Consider the following 20708-nt stretch of genomic DNA (forward strand, 5'->3'; position numbering starts at 1 on the left):
GCCACCCAGTGGTCCTTAAGCTTGCCAAATTGCTGTGGCAGACCCCCTTCTTAGATTTCACCTATTTCTAAGAAGGCGGAAAAGAAGTACTACATCCCTGCAAAAGGGTTAGTATATCTGTGAACACAGCTTCCAGCGGCATTACTGGTCATGTCCCCTGTTAATAAAAGGGACAGGCCGGGGCAAGTCAGTGGCATGCTGAAAAACAGAGGCCAAGAGACTGGACTTATTTGGCACAAAGATTTATTTTATTTATTTCAGCTCAGACCTGCACTATGTTTCAATAATTTTCCATTTAAGATGGGGGGGGGGGGGGGGGAGGGAAGACCATAGTTCTCCTCAGTACCCCCCTGAATGAGAATATACCTACCACAGGAGAGAAATACACTAAGGCATTGATGGGTCTTAGGGCTTATTTATGCACAGGTTTCCAAATGTCCATGGGGCCGGACGAGTTGCATCCGAGAGTGCTGAAGGAATTGGCGGCTGTGATTGCAGAGCCATTGGCCATTATCTTTGAAACTTCGTGGCGAACCGGGGAAGTCCCGGATGACTGGAAAAAGGCTAATGTAGTGCCAATCTTTAAAAAAGGGAAGAAGGAGTATCCTGGGAACTACAGGCCAGTCAGCCTCACCTCAGTCCCTGGAAAAATCATGGAGCAGGTCCTCAAAGAATCAATCCTGAAGCACTTGCATGAGAGGAAAGTGATCAGGAACAGCCAGCATGGATTCACCAAGGGAAGGTCATGCCTGACTAATCTAATCGCCTTTTATGATGAGATTACTGGTTCTGTGGATGAAGGGAAAGCAGTGGATGTATTGTTTCTTGACTTTAGCAAAGCTTTTGACACAGTCTCCCACAGTATTCTTGTCAGCAAGTTAAGGAAGTATGGGCTGGATGAATACACTATAAGGTGGGTAGAAAGCTGGCTAGATTGTCGGGCTCAACGGGTAGTGATCAATGGCTCCATGTCTAGTTGGCAGCCGGTATTAAGTGGAGTGCCCCAAGGGTCGGTCCTGGGGCCGGTTTTGTTCAATATCTTCATAAATGATCTGGAGGATGGTGTGGATTGCACTCTCAGCAAATTTGCGGATGATACTAAACTGGGAGGAGTGGTAGATACGCTGGAGGGGAGGGATAGGATACAGAAGGACCTAGACAAATTGGAGGATTGGGCCAAAAGAAATCTGATGAGGTTCAATAAGGATAAGTGCAGGGTCCTGCACTTAGGACGGAAGAACCCAATGCACAGCTACAGACTAGGGACCGAATGGCTAGGCAGCAGTTCTGTGGAAAAGGACCTAGGGGTGACAGTGGACGAGAAGCTGGATATGAGTCAGCAGTGTGCCCTTGTTGCCAAGAAGGCCAATGGCATTTTGGGATGTATAAGTAGGGGCATAGCGAGCAGATCGAGGGACGTGATCGTTCCCCTCTATTCGACATTGGTGAGGCCTCATCTGGAGTACTGTGTCCAGTTTTGGGCCCCACACTTCAAGAAGAATGTGGATAAATTGGAGAGAGTCCAGCGAAGGGCAACAAAAATGATTAGGGGTCTAGAACACATGATTTATGAGGAGAGGCTGAGGGAGCTGGGATTGTTTAGCCTGCAGAAGAGAAGAATGAGGGGGGATTTGATAGCTGCTTTCAACTACCTGAAAGGGGGTTCCAAAGAGGATGGCTCTAGACTGTTCTCAATGGTAGCAGATGACAGAACGAGGAGTAATGGTCTCAAGTTGCAGTGGGGGAGGTTTAGATTGGATATTAGGAAAAACTTTTTCACTAAGAGGGTGGTGAAACACTGGAATGCGTTACCTAGGGAGGTGGTAGAATCTCCTTCCTTAGAGGTTTTTAAGGTCAGGCTTGACAAAACCCTGGCTGGGATGATTTAACTGGGAATTGGTCCTGCTTCAAGCAGGGGGTTGGATTAGATGACCTTCTGGGGTCCCTTCCAACCCTGATATTCTATGATTCTATGTTTCTCTTTGCAAACCTCGCCATGAGTGGATAAGACTATTCTAGAGAATTTTCATGGGTGCAGTAATAAGGTATTTAGGGATTTGTTCCATTTGATAAGGATAGATCTTCTGTGGGTACATTTTCAAAAATGGAATCCCCAGGGAATGCCTGTCCAGATGCTTGTTTGGTCACAATATTTGCACACACAAATACCTACACAAATGGTTATCTGAGCAGATGATTAGCCATTTGCATGCACAAGGATTTGAAGTAGTGCAGCTGTGGAGGAGTTCACTTTTGCACACAGACCAGGTCTTCTGCCTTTTGAAAATGTGGTCCTGTTTTCTAAAGGCCAGATTCTTACTCAGGTAAATCTTCCATTGACCTCAGGGAGAGTTTTACCTGAATAAAGATCTCGGGATATTGGGCCATAGCTGGTAATTTCCCATCGGAGGGAGTGTTAAATACAGGCATTCTAGCAGCTGTGGGGTAGTTCAGAATGCACAGTGCTAATGTCCCATGGTGTTCTGACTCAATCCCTGCAATGGTATGGTCATAAAAGACACCACTAATTCCCCCCTTTGAAAGCTCTGTGTTTGTAAGAGATGATGTAACAGAAAATGACTGTCTAGGCAATGCTGTGATATTATTCCCTGCTTCTGTAAATGGTACTGTAAGGAAACGTATAAAAACATGCCACACCCCATTAATCTAAAGAGCCTGCTTGTTGTTTTGAGAGGTAATAAGAGTTAAATTTAATTATTTTACAGCAGAAATAGGTAGGGTTTGAGCCTTCGAGCAAAACTATGTGTGCGCATATTCATGCACCTGAGCCTTTCTGGACTATTTGTTTTTAAATGTTTATAGTTTTATTGTACACAAAATAGCATTTAAAGGCTGTCTTCCTGAAGAGGCAGCTGCCTGCTACAGAATAGCTTCCGCACAAATGGCTAACACCATCAAACCTAATGGGGGGTGGGGGGGAAGACTCTAGTATTGACAGTGTTCTAAAGCAATGGTCCAAACCACTACAGTAACATTAGTGTGAATTGTAGTGCTTTGAGGCACTACTGCAGAATGGTGAGAAGACAGTGTTGCTTTAGTCAGCATTTTACCAACATGCTCTTGTCTTGCAAGCAATATGGCTGGCTGAATTGCAGTGCAAGACTTGAATTGATCACTGGAAAGAACAAATCATTGAACTGCTGCATTAACGTGTGTCTGTGGTGCCCATTCAATAAAAAAAATTAAAGCATGTTGTGGATTGCATACCTACAATGGAACTAGCGTATGAAAGATTTGCAGGGTAAATTACTATTGCCATACAGTAGGTCAGTCAGACTGGACAACAATTGCTATATTCAACTTGCTGCAAATATCCGCTTTGCCTTTTCATATCTTCAGTTTTCCTGAGGCTAAAGTTCTTTTCAAGGACAAAACTACATAGTTTAGGTCTGTCAGAAGGTTGTGCCATTTTAAAAGTCGTATATGCAAGGAAGGGGAAAAATTGTGTTTTTAATAGATGTTTGTGTTGGCTTTTGTGGTGACTTGTGGATGAAAAGATCTATAGAAGCCATTAGTTGAAATGTATGTCAGAGGAAAACATAATGGTGGTGGCCCTAGTAAATTACTTTGAATCCATTCTTCTATTGATGTGACAGTGTAGTGAGGAGGGGATGGGGAGAAATTTGCACTGAATACTCCCACAGACAATCATTTGCATTTCTGCACAGCAAAGTCATCTCTGAACAGAAGCAGCTCATGTAAGACTAGTGAGAACTTGGGGTCAAATTTTCTTTTTCTGACTCTCCTTCTGTCCTTATTAAGGACAAGATCTCTTAACTTTTAGCTGAAATAAGAAACTCCCTACAACTTCAAAATGAGATCTAGACCAGTCAGATTATCAAAGACTGTTAATTTTTTTTTGTTTGTTTTTTGTGGGAAGAGCTGTGTTTTGTATGCTCAGGTTCTCAAGTACTAGAAGGCACAACAACACTTTTTAATAAAGGGTGTTTCTAATTCTTATGTTCAAAGACACCCAAACCAGTATGTGTGGTGCATACACATGTAAACCAAACAAACTGTTTTACAGTGAAAACCTTTGTATTTCGGATTTCAGCCTTGCATATAAATGCATGACTAATTTACTCATTGACTAGAACTATTTATTTTACTCTCGCTACACTTTTATTTTTAAAAAATCTTCCATTTTCCACTGAAATATAGAATGCCAATGGGCTTGAACTCATGACTGATCACAAATAAGAGTCACTAATGGGTTGATTTGAGTTACTGCCATCTCCAAGTTTACCACAGTGACCACTGTAGCTCTGGTGAAAACTATTAACCACATTCTGATTAACCACAAATTCCATAAGAACTCAGCATGGTTCCAAAAATACATTTCTGCCAAAACTAATTGATGGTGTCCTATTTTCTAAGTGATAGTCTCTTTAAGCAATTATAAATATTAATAAAATTCTGACCGCTATAGACTGCTCTAGTTATAGTACCTGATGATTAAGACTATGATTTTTGTCAGAGGTCATGGTAGTCATGGAGTCTGTGACCTCCAAAGACCTCAATGACTTCAGCTTGCAGTGGCTGGGAGCTGTAGGGTCCCCCCACCGCCCCTCCTGAGCTCCAAAGCCACTGCAGGCAGTGGGGGTACCCCACAGCTCCCAGACACTGCAGGGGCCCCTCCAGAGCAGCGGGGCTACCCTGGGGCTCCAGGGTACCATGGCCAGCGGGGGCTCCCAGAGCTCCAAGCCACTGGGGAACCCCACAACTCCAAGCTGCAGGCACCAGGGGACCCTGGAGCTCTGAGCCCCATGGGCAGTAGGGTCCCCAAGCTCCAAGCCAGGGCCTCACAGCTGCTGCAGGAGGTGTGGGAACCCCACAGCTCCCCATTTTATCACAGATATTTTTAGTAAAAGTCACGGGCTTCCATGAATTTTTCTTCATTGCCTGTGACCTGTCTATGACTTTTATTAAAAATATATCCATGACAAAATAGCCATTTGAGAACTTGCCTTCAAAAATGTGAGGTAGAATTCCCATTTTAATGTTGGAAAAAGCATGTCAGACCAACGAGAACAGTGTATAAACAAATACTTCAGACCACATATATCATCATTAAATACTTCAAATGCCCAATATGTAGGTCTAGATCTTCAGCCCCACTTCATCTGCCTTTTGCTTACTATGGTGGAGCAAAGCCACCCTAAAGCCAGCCTAACCAGCCCCTTGAAAATTCCCATGCAGTGCAAATCCTCAGGTGGTGTAGAGCTGCAGTAGCAAATTCTGTGCAACTCACCCTATGGCCTCAGTGCAGGTGATGTGTCATTGGGAGAGCCGTGAGTGGCTGAGCCCCTCCATGCTCCAGTGATATCCAGCTACTGGAATGAACGTTTGAGGGCTGTGTGTTGGCACTGTAAGCTACAACAGACTGCTCTAACTTGTGCTGGGTGTCTGGACATAGGCAGATTGGCTACAGGATCTAGGGGGTTACAAAGGTGGCATAGTCATTTTTGCACATGTCCATCCTCTGGTCTTGCACTGAGTACAACCAGAGTGGAGGATTTCCCACATCGTGTCTCTGCCATGGTACCTGGGTAAAGTATAACATGGTAGGTATGCACAAAACCTATGGACTTCCAAATATATGCATAGTATAGCTATGTGGTGAAAAAGTGTCACTACTGGGTGTACAACCAGAACTTTGCAGCTTCAAAAGTAACTGAGCACCCCTCAGACAGAGACAAACACCTACAAGATCTCTGTCAAGCTTTCTTACAACTACAATACCCACCTGCAGAAGTAAAGAAACAGATTGATAGAGCCAGAAGAGTTCCCAGAAGTTACCTACTACAGGACAGGCCTAACAAAGAAAATAACAGAACGCCACTAGCAGTCACCTTCAGCCCCCAACTAAAACCCCTCCAACGCATTATTAAGGATCTACAACCTATCCTAAAGGATGACCCAACACTCTCACAAGTCTTGGGAGACAGGCCACTCCTTGCCTACAGACAGCCCCGCAACCTGAAGCAAATACTCACCAACAACCACATACCACACAACAGAACCACTAACCCAGGAACTTATCCTTGCAACAAAGCCCGTTGCCAATTGTGCCCACATATCTATTCAGGGGACACCATCACAGGGCCTAATAACATCAGCCACACTATCAGAGGCTCGTTCACCTGCACATCCACCAATGTGATATATGCTATCATGTGCCAGCAATGCCCCTCTGCCATGTACATTGGTCAAACTGGACAGTCTCTACGTAAAAGAATAAATGGACACAAATCAGATGTCAAGAATTATAACATTCATAAACCAGTCGGAGAACACTTCAATCTCTGGTCACGCAATCACAGACATGAAGGTCGCTATCTTAAAACAAAAAAACTTCAAATCCAGACTCCAGCGAGAAACTGCTGAATTGGAATTCATTTGCAAATTGGATACTATTAATTTAGGCTTAAATAGAGACTGGGAGTGGCTAAGTCATTATGCAAGGTAGCCTGTTTCCTCTTGTTTTTTCCTACCCCCCCCCCCCCAGATGTTCTGGTTTAACTTGGATTTAAACTTGGAGAGTGGTCAGTTTAGATGAGCTATTACCAGCAGGAGAGTGAGTTTGTGTGTGTATGGGGGTGGGGGGATGTGAGAGAACCTGGATTTATGCAGGAAATAGCCCGACTTGATTATGTAAAGAGTTGTCACTTTGGATGGGCTAGCACCAGCAGGAGAGTGAATTTGTGTGGGGGGGTGGAGGGTGAGAAAACCTGGATTTGTGCTGGAAATGGCCCACCTGTCGATCACTTTAGATAAGCTATTACCAGCAGGACAGTGGGGTGGGAGGAGGTATTGTTTCATATTCTCTGTGTATATATAAAGTCTGCTGCAGTTTCCACGGTATGCATCTGATGAAGTGAGCTGTAGCTCACGAAAGCTCATGCTCAAATAAATTGGTTAGTCTCTAAGGTGCCACAAGTACTCCTTTTCTTTTTGCGAATACAGACTAACACGGCTGTTCCTCTGAAACCTAGCATTATGATGCTATTTAATCCTCTCTTATGCCTAACCAGGGCCTCCCTGGACAATGGAACCAAACTCTGCAGCAGCAGCTACTTAGTTCTGTGGATGTATCATAAATAAATTTTTAAAAAAAGAAACAACCATGGTAAGACTGGTTTGCTGCTGCCTAAAGTCAGGAAACAAGATTGTGATATAATGTGAAAAATTATCTAAGACAATATCGTGGTGACACATACTTTTTTTTTGGATAACATAACCCTGTTAGCACAAAGGGCTCCAGGGCAATATGCTGGGAAGAAATAAGAGGAGGAAGCCAGAATGCCTTTGAAGTTTTGCTGTTAAATTTAATTTTGAAAGGTGGAAGATAATATATGAATAAACTGTTCATTTTTTTTCTAAAAAACACTCTGGAAGGTCTTTTGTTACAATGTGAAAATACATCATTTTTATGCTAAGGAGAAGGAGAGGGAAGCATGGCAGTTCCTTTTCAGTAATAAAGGAAGAAAGGCTGCTGGCAGAAGAAACCCTGAAAGGATTCTGTCTTCTGACCAGGGGGATTGTAGACTATACTAATATTACTCCTATGTTTTGTGTCCTACAACCCTATGCTTATTTGAACACCAGGACTGCATAGAACCATTTTAGTCCAGATGTCAGTTTTGTCCTCATTTGTCTTGTTATGATTCTGTTTAAATTTGATTTTGGGGGCAGTTTAATTTGCTTTAACTCTTTTTCTCTCTATCTTTTTAAGGTCAACTCAAATCAAAACATACTCATGGGATAATGCCCAGGTTATTTTGGTCGGTAATAAATGTGACATGGAGGACGAGCGGGTAATCTCCACTGAGAGAGGCAAACATTTAGCAGAGCAACTTGGTAAGAAGAGAAATGATAAGCAGGTTTTGTGATTGATTGTAACATTGCACTGAGTACTATCACTAATTGCTGCAAGAGTTTTAACAAAAAGTTCATCCACCTGCCAGTATAAAGAAATCTATCAATAGCAAGTGATATGCAACACCTGACTTCTACTTTTGCTGGCTGAGATGTGAGCTACTTGTACTGGAATCATTAGGACTGTAATACCAGTAGAATGGGGTACACAGTTAATGCTACATCCTGTGGTGAGTTTAGTCAGTGCTGTGACAGGACACTGCTACCCGCACAGTTTCCTGAAGGAGCCCTTGAGTTTAGAGTAGAGACTTGTTTGGTATAGCATCATAGTCAGTTCTTTATTCTATCCCTTAGAGAGTATGGTAAGGGTTACTAAATACAGAAAATAACATTACACACTACGCACAAACTAGGAAATAAAATAACTGATTCTGCTTAGTTTTTTTATTTATGAGAAAACAGTGAGTGATTAAGAGTAACACAGTAAAATTAGCTTCTCCAGCATGAATTAACTATGAGGCATTCTAACCTTCTAAAGCTCCTACTCTAGGCTTAGGGTAAGGATGGAGGTCTGCCCTTTAGTTCCTTGCTGAATTGTCAGCACAGCAATTGGAGACCACAGACCATGCTACTCACATGTGTATCCCTTTGAAGTTGATGTGCTTCTACCAACCACCTGCGTATACTTGCCCAAAACAACACTATAAGGTGCTTGCAAGCCAGCTACCAGCAATTCCTCTGGGTTCAGGGTGTCTGAGTCTGTAATTTTCTTGTCCCTCCCATTAGAGCCCTGCTAATATTTGTTTCATACGGTGATAAGACCCACTTTCCTAAAATCCCCTATACATTCTTCAGTAAAAGTGGAAAAACTCACTGCTTAAATATTCTCTTTTGTACATATAACTAGTTTAAAAAAAGTCACATCTTTACCCAAAACATCAACTGAAACTTTTTTGCAAATTCAGAAAACTTGGATTATTATTTACAACATCCAGAAAGGCCTTCAGCTCCCACTGAAATCAGTGGAGTTACTCTACATGTACACTGATGTAAATGAGGCAGGATCTGTTAGCCAGATTCTGATTTCTAGGTGGTAGTCCTAACCACAGGGATAATTATTATGCAGCTTTGAGCATCTGTCCTTTGTTCTGCCGAACCGTGGAAGTAGCTTTTCTTGTGGTATGAAAGTAGCTTTGTGGTATTTTGACTGAGCCAGAATCAGAAAATATCAGAATCTCACAAGAACCTGATGTTAAGATTTCCTACCCAATTTAGCAGACTCCACAGATCCCAATATTTTGGATAAGTATCCAGATGTTCAGGGGGTTACCAAAATCCAACCCATAAACCTTTGGAGGTTTACCAGTCACTTCTATAAAAAGATACATTTTTGCCATGCGTTAAAACTCACTGTGGCAGGGCACTTTTTGATTCCTGGTGAACACATGATAAACTTCAGCTCACCTTCTTTGCACAAGAAGCGGTTTTGACATTATTGGAACTCCCCTCCCCTCTCTCCCCCCACCACTACCACCCTTTTTTCTTTGAAACAAAATGTTGGCAAAATCAAAATGATTTTGCAGTGCATTTTAGTTTTGATGGAACTGCATTTTTTGAATGGAAAATGATTCCATCAGAAGTTTTCCAACCATCTCTGTCCTTTGGCAACAGTCAGAGATGTATGTGAGGCAGAATGTCCCATTTTCTTTTTCTTATTTAGCTGCTATTTCATGCTTGTTTAACACATTAATCTAACAACTTAATTTTTTTTATCGTGCTGACATGAAAAGGAATTTTAGGTATGCAACCACAGCTTGCTCACTGCAGAACACACAACCTGGCAAAGGAAATATATAAATGTGGCAAATCGGCCAGTAGAGGGAGCCAATTAATGTCATGTTAATATTGATGTGGTGAAAATAGCTATTGAATTCAAACAAGTTAGTTCATATAAAACTCTGCATACAACAAAAATACTACACATCAATTTATTGTCAGCTTTTTTCAACAAAATTTTTTTTTACAGAAAAGAGCTGTTAAACGTAATATATTGTGTATGGAATATCAGTGCTTTAAAAACATTCATATTAATCTAAATTCTACATCATTGATGAATGAAAAATCTCATTTAAGCCCCAATCCTGACAACACTTTTGCACATGCTTAAAACATTCTGGGACATGTAAAACATTTTGGAAAATTTTGAAAATTGCATATGCCCCATTGTATATGCAAAAACATATGTATATTCAAATACCTAAATTGGTGACATAGTTGCTGTAACCATAGTTGTCATGTGTCTCTCATTTCAAGGGACAGCTCCCATTTTACACAGGACTGGTGTCCCTTCGCTTATACTGTTTAAAATTATTTACATCAGAAATCAAGAGTCAAGAGCTAAGAGTTATTTACACCAAAAGAATCTCTCAGAATTTTAAGTGTCCTGCATGATTTTTTGTTTTAGTTGCCGTTTCCCTCATTTGTGGTCTTTGTGATATACTGTATCCAACAGGTTGAGAGTTGTGACCATTACTATGCACATAAACTAAGTAATTACACATGCAAATTGCCAATTAAACACACTTATAGCCGTTGCAAGCACAGTTACCCAATTAGCATGCACAATCCAGGTAACTGCATATGCAAATTAAGTACACAATTTTGTATGCTTTTTTTGCATAGACAATTATGCAGGTGTCACTTTAAAACTCAGGTTCTCTGTGTATATCATAAATGTATTACAAATGTTGGCAATCTGTGACAGATTGTGCCACTAAGGCCTAGGCCCCCAGGGTTGCTCTGGGAACACAATGCTCCCCAGAATGCCCCCAAAACTCAGTTGAAGTGTTCACACTGCACCGCTCATTAGGACAGCACTACATATCCTACCCCACATGTCTGGTCAACTCTGCCATAGTGTCGTTCCCCCACAGCGTGCGCGCACGTGTGCACACGCGCACACACACTAGAAGGGAGTCTGTCTGAAACTTGGTCTCCTGAGGGGTGGGCAGAAGTAAGGTAGAGGCTCTGATCTAGCTCTGTATCTAGGATCTGGCACCTTTCAGTGTATTATTGAGCAATTCCCCACCACCTCCTTTCTGCAGCCATACCAGAGCCAGGCAGTTTGTCCTTGAATTGTTATTAAATCATACATAACTTTCTATGTCTCCCTTGGTTTTGTTCCTCCTCCTTTCCCCCTCCCTTCCTTTGCCCTATTTTTTCTTTCCTACTGTACATTTTGATTTTTCTGCCTCCATCTTTACCCTCCTTCACTGTGTGTGTTCTCCCCTACCTCTGATGTGTACTCTGGAAATCAGTTTTACCATAGGTGAGAATTGAAGGGAGTTTATCTCCTCCAACCCAAAACAAACAGCTCGCTTATTTTGTTTAATTTTGTTCTTGGCTCAAAAATGTGCATGATGGCAGTGCTGAGAGATTGCTAGAGAAAGACAAGAATGCCACTAGGGATGATGAGGTGTCTTCAGATGAAATCTCATTTAGAATCCAAATGGGTCCTGAAGCAGAGTTTTAGGCACTATCATATGCTTATGCAGTATGTAGTCCAGCACACTGCCCTGTAACCAGGGTCCCATGTATTCTGCAGTACCTCACTGTCATTTTCCCTAATTAGAGAGAGAGAGGATACTGCAGTGTGTAAATAAGCCCACTCGTATTTTGCTTCGACAGCTGGCTGGGGGGTTTAGTGATGATGCTGGTCTAGTCATGAGTTCTAAGAATGCTGATGTAGAGCTGCATTTAACTTCACGTTTAAAAGTGAAATTAATTGGGTTGCACATGAACTCTGTTGTACGCCTCTTTTAATGATTTTTAAGTGTTAATATCATGCCTGTGCAAGGAGCCAGATTGCCAGCACTGGAGAGTGCTCCAGTACTCTCCAGTCACACCGTTTAGTCACAACACACAACAGGCCATTGACAGCATGATTAAAAAGCTCCAAAGCACCTGTCTACATGATGCTTTTCTGGGGGAGAAAGACTTGCCAGACTGTCATTACTTTCATGGACTCAGAGACCTGTGTTATATGAAAGTCATTTGATAAAAAGCAGAACCTGGGACTTTGTTTGCTGAATGTCTCTGATAAGCAGAGGACACTTTTGCTCAGGCCCTGTCGTGAGGCGTTCTTTAAATGTATTTAAACTTTCCAAAGATAGCCCAAAGCCACAACCAAAATCAGTGAAACCAGAATATCTATGGAAGGCATCTGTGCTGAGAGGGTAGAGAAGGAGGGGTTCACTAGATAGCTGCACCCCAAACCTGTGCATGCTGGTATAACCAAGGGGTCCCCTTTTATTTTTTTGAAAAATTGGCCACCATAAGGGAGGGATTAGCATTAACCTGCATTACAATGGCTGCCATGTGACGGATGCTGCTTACAGCATAGCTGTTCCCTGACTCAATGTCAGTGCAGTCTAACGTATAAGATCGAATGGTATTTTAACTCTTGTCCCTAAATTTATCTAAACCCTTGGACCTGTCCCAGTCTTTAGCATGGTTCAGCTAGTGTAGGCCCCATGTACGCTACAAAACAGAAGCATGTTGTAATTGGCTCCCTGATCCAGTTGCAGGGTAGATCACCCTTTGAAGGGTGATGATAATCACTCCACCATTTTAAATGATTCTGTCCCACTGGCTGTAAAGCTTTGTCTGTTGTGCACTGCTTCATAAGAGAGGAAGTCTCTCACAGACCTACCTCTCCAATCCCCCGCTACTCCTCAAAATGTTATTCTGCGGGTCTCCAACAAAGAGCTGTGACAGATCACTGGCTTGTCTTCAGTAGAATGCTAGGTTGGAACAGAACACAACCTTGAGAAGTCATTTTAAGAAAATGCCACATCATCACCAGTGTAGACTGGGATGAGCTGTGTTAACATCACATCAGCTGGTTGTGGGTAAACACTACTGAAACTGTAGAGTTGCTCCTGATGAGCTGATGTGTTAAACACCACTTGCTCCCATGTACACTGACTGCAGAGTTGTGTTCAACATCATGATACTTAGCATGACTCCTTAAGCTCATGTTCTAACCCAATCTTATTGTTAGAGCCCTGCAAATCTGCTTTATATGCCCGGTCCATGTTTACAGATCGCTGACCGGATGCAGATACAAATTTTGTATCTGTACAGGGTTCTACTTATTTTCTCACAAAGACAAACCCCTAGAGACTGTTCTGCCCCTTTCTATAAACTCTTTACGTGCCATTTCCTCCCCCCTCCTCCTCCCTTCTTTTTATTCTTTTGAAAGCGCAGGTAAACAAGTTAATGAGCATCCCAACGAGTCTCTGCAAAACCAATAAAGGCAGAAGGGGGAGAAGGCAGCAGCTCAGGTTGTTTGTGTCTCTGGGCCAGCATTTGCACGGCTTTACAATCGTGGTAGATCTATGCTTGCCAGGACTCTCACAATGTACTCCCAGCTCCTGAGTCCCAGGCTTTGTAATGAGTATTCCAGCTGCTCATGCCAAGTTTTAAATGTAGTGAAACAATAAACATGTTGCTGATTGGAACCAGCAAGGCAGAGAGAGAGATTTACCAGCTCTTCACCCTCTGAAAGTTACAGGGCAGGTGAAGGGTAAAAGGGCCAGTACATCTGGACTTTGGGTCCCCAAGGCTGTAAGGTCTGAAGTCCAGTGTGTGACTTTCCCTTCTGACCTCCAAAAGTGTCATATCAGCTGTGAGGTGGGGAGTTATTTCCTTTTCCTACCCTCCTCCTATGGGATTGTGTCCAGAGCTGGTTGCATTTGTGGAGAGCAGTAAGGAAAGAGTGCATGGAGGTTTCCTCTTAAAGAGGAAGAGGGGAGAACCTGAAGCTTGCCCTAGCCAGGGTATAATGAAGTGGGAAGAGAGCTCAGTTCTGCTAGCACGACTAGTAGTTATCATGCCAGAGCTCTGTCAGTACAAAGCAGCTCATATTACGCAGCACGCTGCCCTGGAGCCTGAGTAACAAACATCACACTAGCATGCTCACTTGTTGGGGTTGACATGGGTGTGGCACCTTGTGGCAGCTACATGTTTGGCCGCCTTGAAGGGGAACAGGGAGAGTCACCAAGAGGTGTAAGAGAGGCAGCAAAGGGAGAGGAGACAGAGAGAAATGGAGGAGGGGGACAGAAAGAGAGAAAATCCTGATGCATCATCCAAACACAACATTCTCACCCAGGTAGCACTTTTGACATTACAGGTTTCCTCAATTCCTTCAGCTTCTGTTCCATTCCACTTAATGCACCCTGCTTGCTCTCCGGCTTTGTCATGTCGTACTCTACTCTGCATTGTGTCCTCCACTTCTACTGCACAGAACATCACAGGTGGTGGGAACAGGGTGTTCTGTGAGCCTCTGCTGTCTTTATAATCACAAGGGAGCTGCCTCACCGCAGACACCTGCTTGCACAGAAAAATCTTTTCTCTGTGTTAACAAGCAGCAATGGAAAGATACCAAACAAGGGATCAAAGCAGATAGATCTGAAGTACAGAAGTGCGGTGTCTCTGGGCCCACATAATGAAATATTTCAAGCAGGAATCAGTAGGGGAGGAGAGGTCTGTGGCACAGATGTCTGCAAAATATTCATAGTGAAATGAAAAACAAACAGGACTGAGGAGTTTGCACTTCTTGAAACCTTTTGTTAAGGTACCTCCCCACACACTTTTCTAGCAAAAATGGGCCAATTTCCAAATGTAAGTGGGATCATTTTTTGTATAAAGATGGCATCTGCCTTAATTATATGAAAATTCACATTTTCAGTGGAAACAAGGCAGCCATTTTGTCTTTGATAGCATTATTGCTGAGTGCAACAGAATATAATTTGGTCCAATTGCTCTGTTCTCTCATTCCCAGCTCTGACGATTTCTTCCCCCCTTTTTCTCCCCTTTGCTCTGTATCACTCTCTTCCTTCCCATTGCTGTTCCTCTGTTTCAAGGTATTTTATCCACCCACATCATTGCCTCATCTACACTCTACAGCTTATACCCTTCTTTTTTCTTGTTCTGTATTTCCCTCCCTAGTTTTCCTGTCCTACCTCTGACCCACCCAATCACGCTCTTCTTTTCTCTGAACCCCACTCCACCCCCAACTTTCCAGGTGCTTTCAGCTTCATTCTCCCAAATTCTGTCCTTTCCCAACCATTCATGTTCCAGTCCTTTTTCCTCTCCTCCTCTTGCTTATTCACCATTCACCACACACCAACTCCCCTCCCTTTCATCAGCCCCTCTTGTTCTGCCTGAAGTACATGGACATAGGGAAAGGAGCAGCTAACAAAAGAACGCTTTTGTGGTATGATAAGCAGAGCGTGAGGCACCCCTCTGACTGGTATTCAGCTTTCAGCTTTGCCTGTTTGGCTCATGGGAAAAGGAGCAGAAAGGTGGATTGAGAGCAACACAAGCCGTGCTCCCACACTACCCAAGGGATCAAGGGAGGTGGCAGAGATGGTTTTTGGGTGGACAAGACTGCTTACATGCCTCCCAAAAAAGTAATGGTATGCTGCTTTTCTATACCACTGCAGTCTTATTTACACCAATGTAAATATGGAATAACTCCCCTGAAATCATTGGAGTGGTTCCTCATTTTATCAGAATCTGGCCTCCAAACAGAGAAGCCTATTTGGAATGGCTTCCTCCTTCTAACTTCCTGCAAAGCAGACAGTAGTAACTGCAAAGATTAATTATTTTAATGGGTTCCCAGTGGCCCAATGCTCAGGAGTGCCCAGGGTTGCACTGCAAACCTTGCAGCTAAGTTCCAGCACATAGTACTGAAACTGTAGAGGATCTTCTTTTCCACCCTGTCCCCAACTGAGCTGAACAGTCATCCACTGCTTGAGACTGCCAGAGAACATTGAAAGCTTCCAGCAAGTGAGGAAATATACTGTGATTTTTGGGGTTCAGCTCAGACTAGTAAGGGGTTGTGTCACCACCTGCCCTGCAACTCTGGGGCCTTCCGTACTCTGCTGTGGTGGCTCACAGCCCTGATGCCAACAGCCAGCATACAAATATGTAGGTCACATCCTGGCTTCCACTGCCCAGTTACTCTTAGTAGGGTGACTCCGACACCCTTCCAGTCCTGAATTCTCCCCAAACCATTTGCCCTGGAGTGTTCAGCCCTCTCCTGGAACATTTACAGAGTTTATTAAATGTGTTGCTCTTTTGAAAAGACAGTACAGTGCAGCCTGTTATCTGGCTTCAGTGCATCCTTCCCTTGAATCAGTGCACTGGGTTGGTTCAGATACAAAGTACAACAAATAGATTTAATCAAAAGAGATATCTAGGGCCCTACCAAATTCAATGTCCATTTTGGTAAGTTTCACAGTAATAGGATTTTAAAAATCTTAAATTTCATGGTTTCAGATATTTAAATCTAAAATCTCACAGTGTTGTAACTGTGGGGGTGGGTCTCAACCTAAAATGGGGTTGTGGGGGAGGTTTGCAAGGCTATCGTGAGGGTTGTGGTATTGCCACCCTTACTTCTGTGCTGCTGCCTTCAGAGCTGGGCAGCTGGAGGGCAACTGCTTGCCCACCAGCAGCACAGAAGTAAGGTGGCAATGCCACACCATGCCACCCTCATTTCTACACTGTGGCTGGTGGCGATACTGCCTTTAGAGCTGGGTTCCAGACAGCAGCCACAGAACTTCCTGCAGCCAGGGGAGGTTCCCGGAGGGGGGTATGACCTGGCCCCAGGAGTGGGGAAGGGGTGGAATGGGGGCAGGGCAAGGTTACTGCAGGGGTGGGAAGAGGTGGGTCAGGGGCGGGGCCGGGGCAGAGAGGGGTCGAGCACTCACCGGGCAGAGGGGAAGTTGGCACCTATGAGCTAAGTAATTGTTTGGAGATCAGAAATTAAATAAGCTCCTAAGGCATGATTTATTTATACAGTGCCTTTTATTATGGTCTCGCTGCTTTCAAGAAAGAAGGGAAAATACTTAAATCAATGCATGAGAGCCACACATCTCTTGTTGATATTATGGAAGTTGTATCGCTAGATTCCAGTGCACTACACTGTACCCCTCAGCTTACATAACCTACACTATTAACAAACATAAGACTGGGTCACACATCTAACCTCACTCCTAGAGATTTAAATAATTTAGGCTTTAGTGCCATCTCTCTCGGTACTAAGCACCTTATATACATTTAAAATATTAAGAATATTCATCATAGCTCGTTCTTACAGTAATTACTGAACTACCATTAAAATATCATACACCTGCCATTATGTCCCAATATATTTCAGCACATCCACCCATCGCCTTTCCATATGCCTGGGGACAATCTTGGACTTGGCAGTGTACCCAAAAGTTAACCAATCTAGGCCAAGCAGACCAGGGATAGAGTGAATTCTAAAGTCAAGGGGTCTTCACAGTGGACAGCCTGCCATCAGTTCCCTGTCATCTAACCTAGGAAGTGTCAGCCCAAACAACTCTGATGATCTCAACAGTGGCAGTACCACAGATAGGCTTTGTCTCCACTACAGAATTGTATCATGTTAGTACATGGTCTGTTTCTGGATGCCCAGGTGACAGGAGTATTCAAACAGGCTTTTTTTATCTGCATTTGGCTAGAAGAGTATGACGTTTTCTTTTGATAATAGACCCTGACCCAGTTCTTCACACAATGCCTTTGACACCTTGAGACAAGACTAATTATAACATGCTCTGACTCCTGCAGAGCACAGTGCTATTCATAAATATGTTAGAACAGATTGCAATGGTATGAGTTTTAAATGGAGGCCTTTTGTCACTACAAAATGTTCCTGTGTTAGAACCCAAGTGTGAGTAGTACAGTTAACTAAATATGATACAGATACTTTGCAGTCTGTAGACGAGGACATATTGTGTCCAGCATTATGTCAGCTAGTCCTGGTTAAATTTTAGTTCCAATAGATGTAGCCAGTGTAACGGGGAGCAGAATGTATTGAAGACATTCTAAATTTCCTAATGTAATGCATTAGCTGAATCAACAACCATGGTTGCCATGGTTAAGTCTTGAAAGACAGGTTGAAGGAAATGCTGTTTCACTACAGTGTTGTTTAGTTGTTTAATTAAGATCTCTTCCTTGCTTATTTTCTCTCTTTTACTGCCTTAAAGTTGTCTTGGTTTAATAGACTTGCTGGGAGTCAGCTGTCTTAGATCAGTGGTTTTCAACCTTTTTTCATTTGTGGACCCCTAAAAAATTTCAAATAGAGGTGCAGACCCCTTTGGAAATTCAACCTGTGGTCCACGGACCCTCTACCATAGAAGTCTTAGACTGAAAACTGACTGAACAGAATTCACCTATAAATGTTGCATGTGCTCAGCACGGCATTTGATGCAGTATGAGAAAGGGTCTTCTATGGTAATAACAGCACATCCAGGTTTTGACCTGTAGGTGGAGGTATTTGCATACTTTTGATCAGAAAAACAATGCTTTTTCTGGGATTTGAAACTTTTATTTTTGTAGTCACCTTCTGCAGAACCCTTAGACATAGTCTGCAGACTACCAATGGTCCGCACACCACAGGTTGAAAACCACTCTCTTAGATCAATGAGCCACAGCACTAATGCAGTCGTAGTGCTGATGCTAAGTAACTTGCTACAAACCCTTTAGTTCCTTGAACATAACCCACAGCATCCAATGCTGATTTTGCAAACAAGCTTTTTTTTACCATTATCATGACATCTTCAGCTGTGCTCAGTATCCTAAAATATACAGTTGCAGCCAGGGCCGGCTCCAGCTTTTTTGCCGCCCCAAGCGGCAAAGAAAAAAAAGAAGCAGGACCTGCCGCCGAATTGCCGCTGAAGAGGGAGAGAGGGAGTGAAGGATCCATCGCCGAATTGCCGCCGAAGATGCGGACATGCTGCCCCAATCATGGACAGAGTGCCGCCCCTTTCTGTTGGCCGGCCCAGGCACCTGCTTCCTTCGCTGGTGCCTGGAGCCGGCCCTGGTTGCAGCTACTTTTCGTGGTCAATAGAGCATAAGAGACAGCGGATGTTTACTTCCTGTCAAATAAGGCCCTGTGCTGGTTGCTTGTATAAATGGAAAAGTCTATGTTGAGAGTTTCTTACTTATGTTAAATATTTGAAAAATTGTGCAGTGAACCTTGAGCTCAGCCATGCCTGTTAGTTGCTAACAAAATCCCAGTCCCATTAAGGTTTCCTAATTCTGTTGTATTAATCAGCCTGGCAGTAAGTGGACATCTGTTAAACAGAATTTCAGATGCACACAGACCTCCCCCAAACTGCTTGGATTGCCTTGTAAAAGGATCTGCTAGCAAGGTTGAAAAGAGAACCAGCTTCAGCTGTCAGAATCCAGAGGAAATAAAACAGCAGATTCTGCAACCTGGAAAGCAGGCAAACATGCAGACAAGGGGCTAAAATGAATAGCACTGAGTTGGGAAGACAGAGTAAATATCAACACGCTCAAGATTGGTAAAAGGAGCGGGAAAGCCGAAGTTGAGGTGACCATATTTGTATATAGATCCAGGAAATGAAAAGCTGTTCACCATGAATGGGAGGAAAACACTGATGGTGGCAAGGTGCTTTTATAAAAAGAAAAACCAAGAATAATATCAGTGAAGCACTGTCTGAAATCTGCCTATTCCTATTTGTTAATTATTTTTAATTGACTATAAAGGCGGTCTCAGGGCATGGAACAACTTGTTGTCCAATGTCAATATTTTAAGATTCTCATGCTCCTTTAAACTATTTATCACCTTTAGCTCCTCTTTTGCCTCAGGCAAAAGCCTAAGTAAAGAGATGGTCTTGGGCTGCAGCTTGAGCTCTGGGACCATCACACCTCACAGGGTCCTATAGCCCAGACTCCAGCCTGAGCCTGAACGTTTACACCACAGTTAAACAGCCCTTTAGTCTAAGCCCTGTGAGCCCAAGTCAGCTGGCACAGGGCAGCCCTGGGTGTCTCGCTGCAGTGTAGATGCCATTTGTGACCCAGAGGTTAACATCAGGCTTGGGATCTGATAATCCATTAGGCGAAGTGAACTACAAAGCCAAGGCCCACCACAGGAAACATCCTAACTCCAGCCTCAGGTACTCAAATCTAGGGACCATCTGTAAACATAGGCCGTTTGATCTTAGCTGTGTGGTAGTCCATGGAGAGGGGCAGATTCTCCAGTAGCCAGAATCCAAACCAGATTGCTTGTTGTACAAAGACAAACACCATAATTGCATCCCGAAGTAAATGAATATGTTCTCTGTGGCTCACATACCAACCAACTGACCTTCAAAGCTAGCCCCACATAGAACACCTTGCATAATCCAGGCTTGAGGTACCAAAAGCATGGAGAACAGTAGCTGTGTCTGCAAAGAAGAAATGGTCACTATCATCTTACCAGATCCAGATGAGGGGGGAAAAAGGGACTTTTGTCTACTGAGGAAACCTGAAAAATCAAAGTTCCAACTGGGAATTCAAAAGCAACCCTAAATTATGAACTTCTTTAAGAAATGTGCAGATACCAGCCCCTTTAGATTCTTACAGCAGCATCACCTCTGTCTTTGACATAGTTGCGGGGGGGAGAAATGGTTCACAAATCTAAGCATTGAAAATAATACATTGGCCATTGACATGATTAGTAAGAATGATTTGCTGAGCACTGACATTGTATTTAGTGTCATATAAAACCTGGTCTCTCCACTGACAATCTTACAGTCTAAGAAAGCAGATGATACAAATGTTCAACTAGAATAGTCATAAGTGTTTTATATGACTTAATTGTTGTGTATTATGGTAATGCTTAGAAGCCTCAACTAGGTCAGGGCCCCATTGTGCTACGCACTGTCCAAACAGATGAAATAGCCGTCCTTGTCCCAAAGCGCTCGGGACAA

At 43.2% G+C, this 20708-nt stretch overlaps 1 protein-coding gene across 4 annotated transcripts in view; it reads left to right on the top strand.

Moving 5' to 3' along the window:
• The window catches only part of RAB3C (RAB3C, member RAS oncogene family), a 210997-nt gene that overhangs the window by 178919 nt on the left and 11370 nt on the right, over positions 1–20708 (top strand). For all 4 annotated transcript variants that reach the window (XM_048851550.2, XM_048851549.2, XM_075128485.1 and 1 more), the window contains one exon: positions 7757–7881. In XM_048851550.2, the coding sequence (XP_048707507.1) occupies positions 7757–7881 (125 nt within the window). The remainder of the gene's footprint in view (positions 1–7756; positions 7882–20708) is intronic.

This window comes from Caretta caretta, chromosome 5 (assembly GCF_965140235.1).
Source record: "Caretta caretta isolate rCarCar2 chromosome 5, rCarCar1.hap1, whole genome shotgun sequence".
NCBI classification, from domain to species: Eukaryota; Metazoa; Chordata; order Testudines; family Cheloniidae; genus Caretta; species Caretta caretta.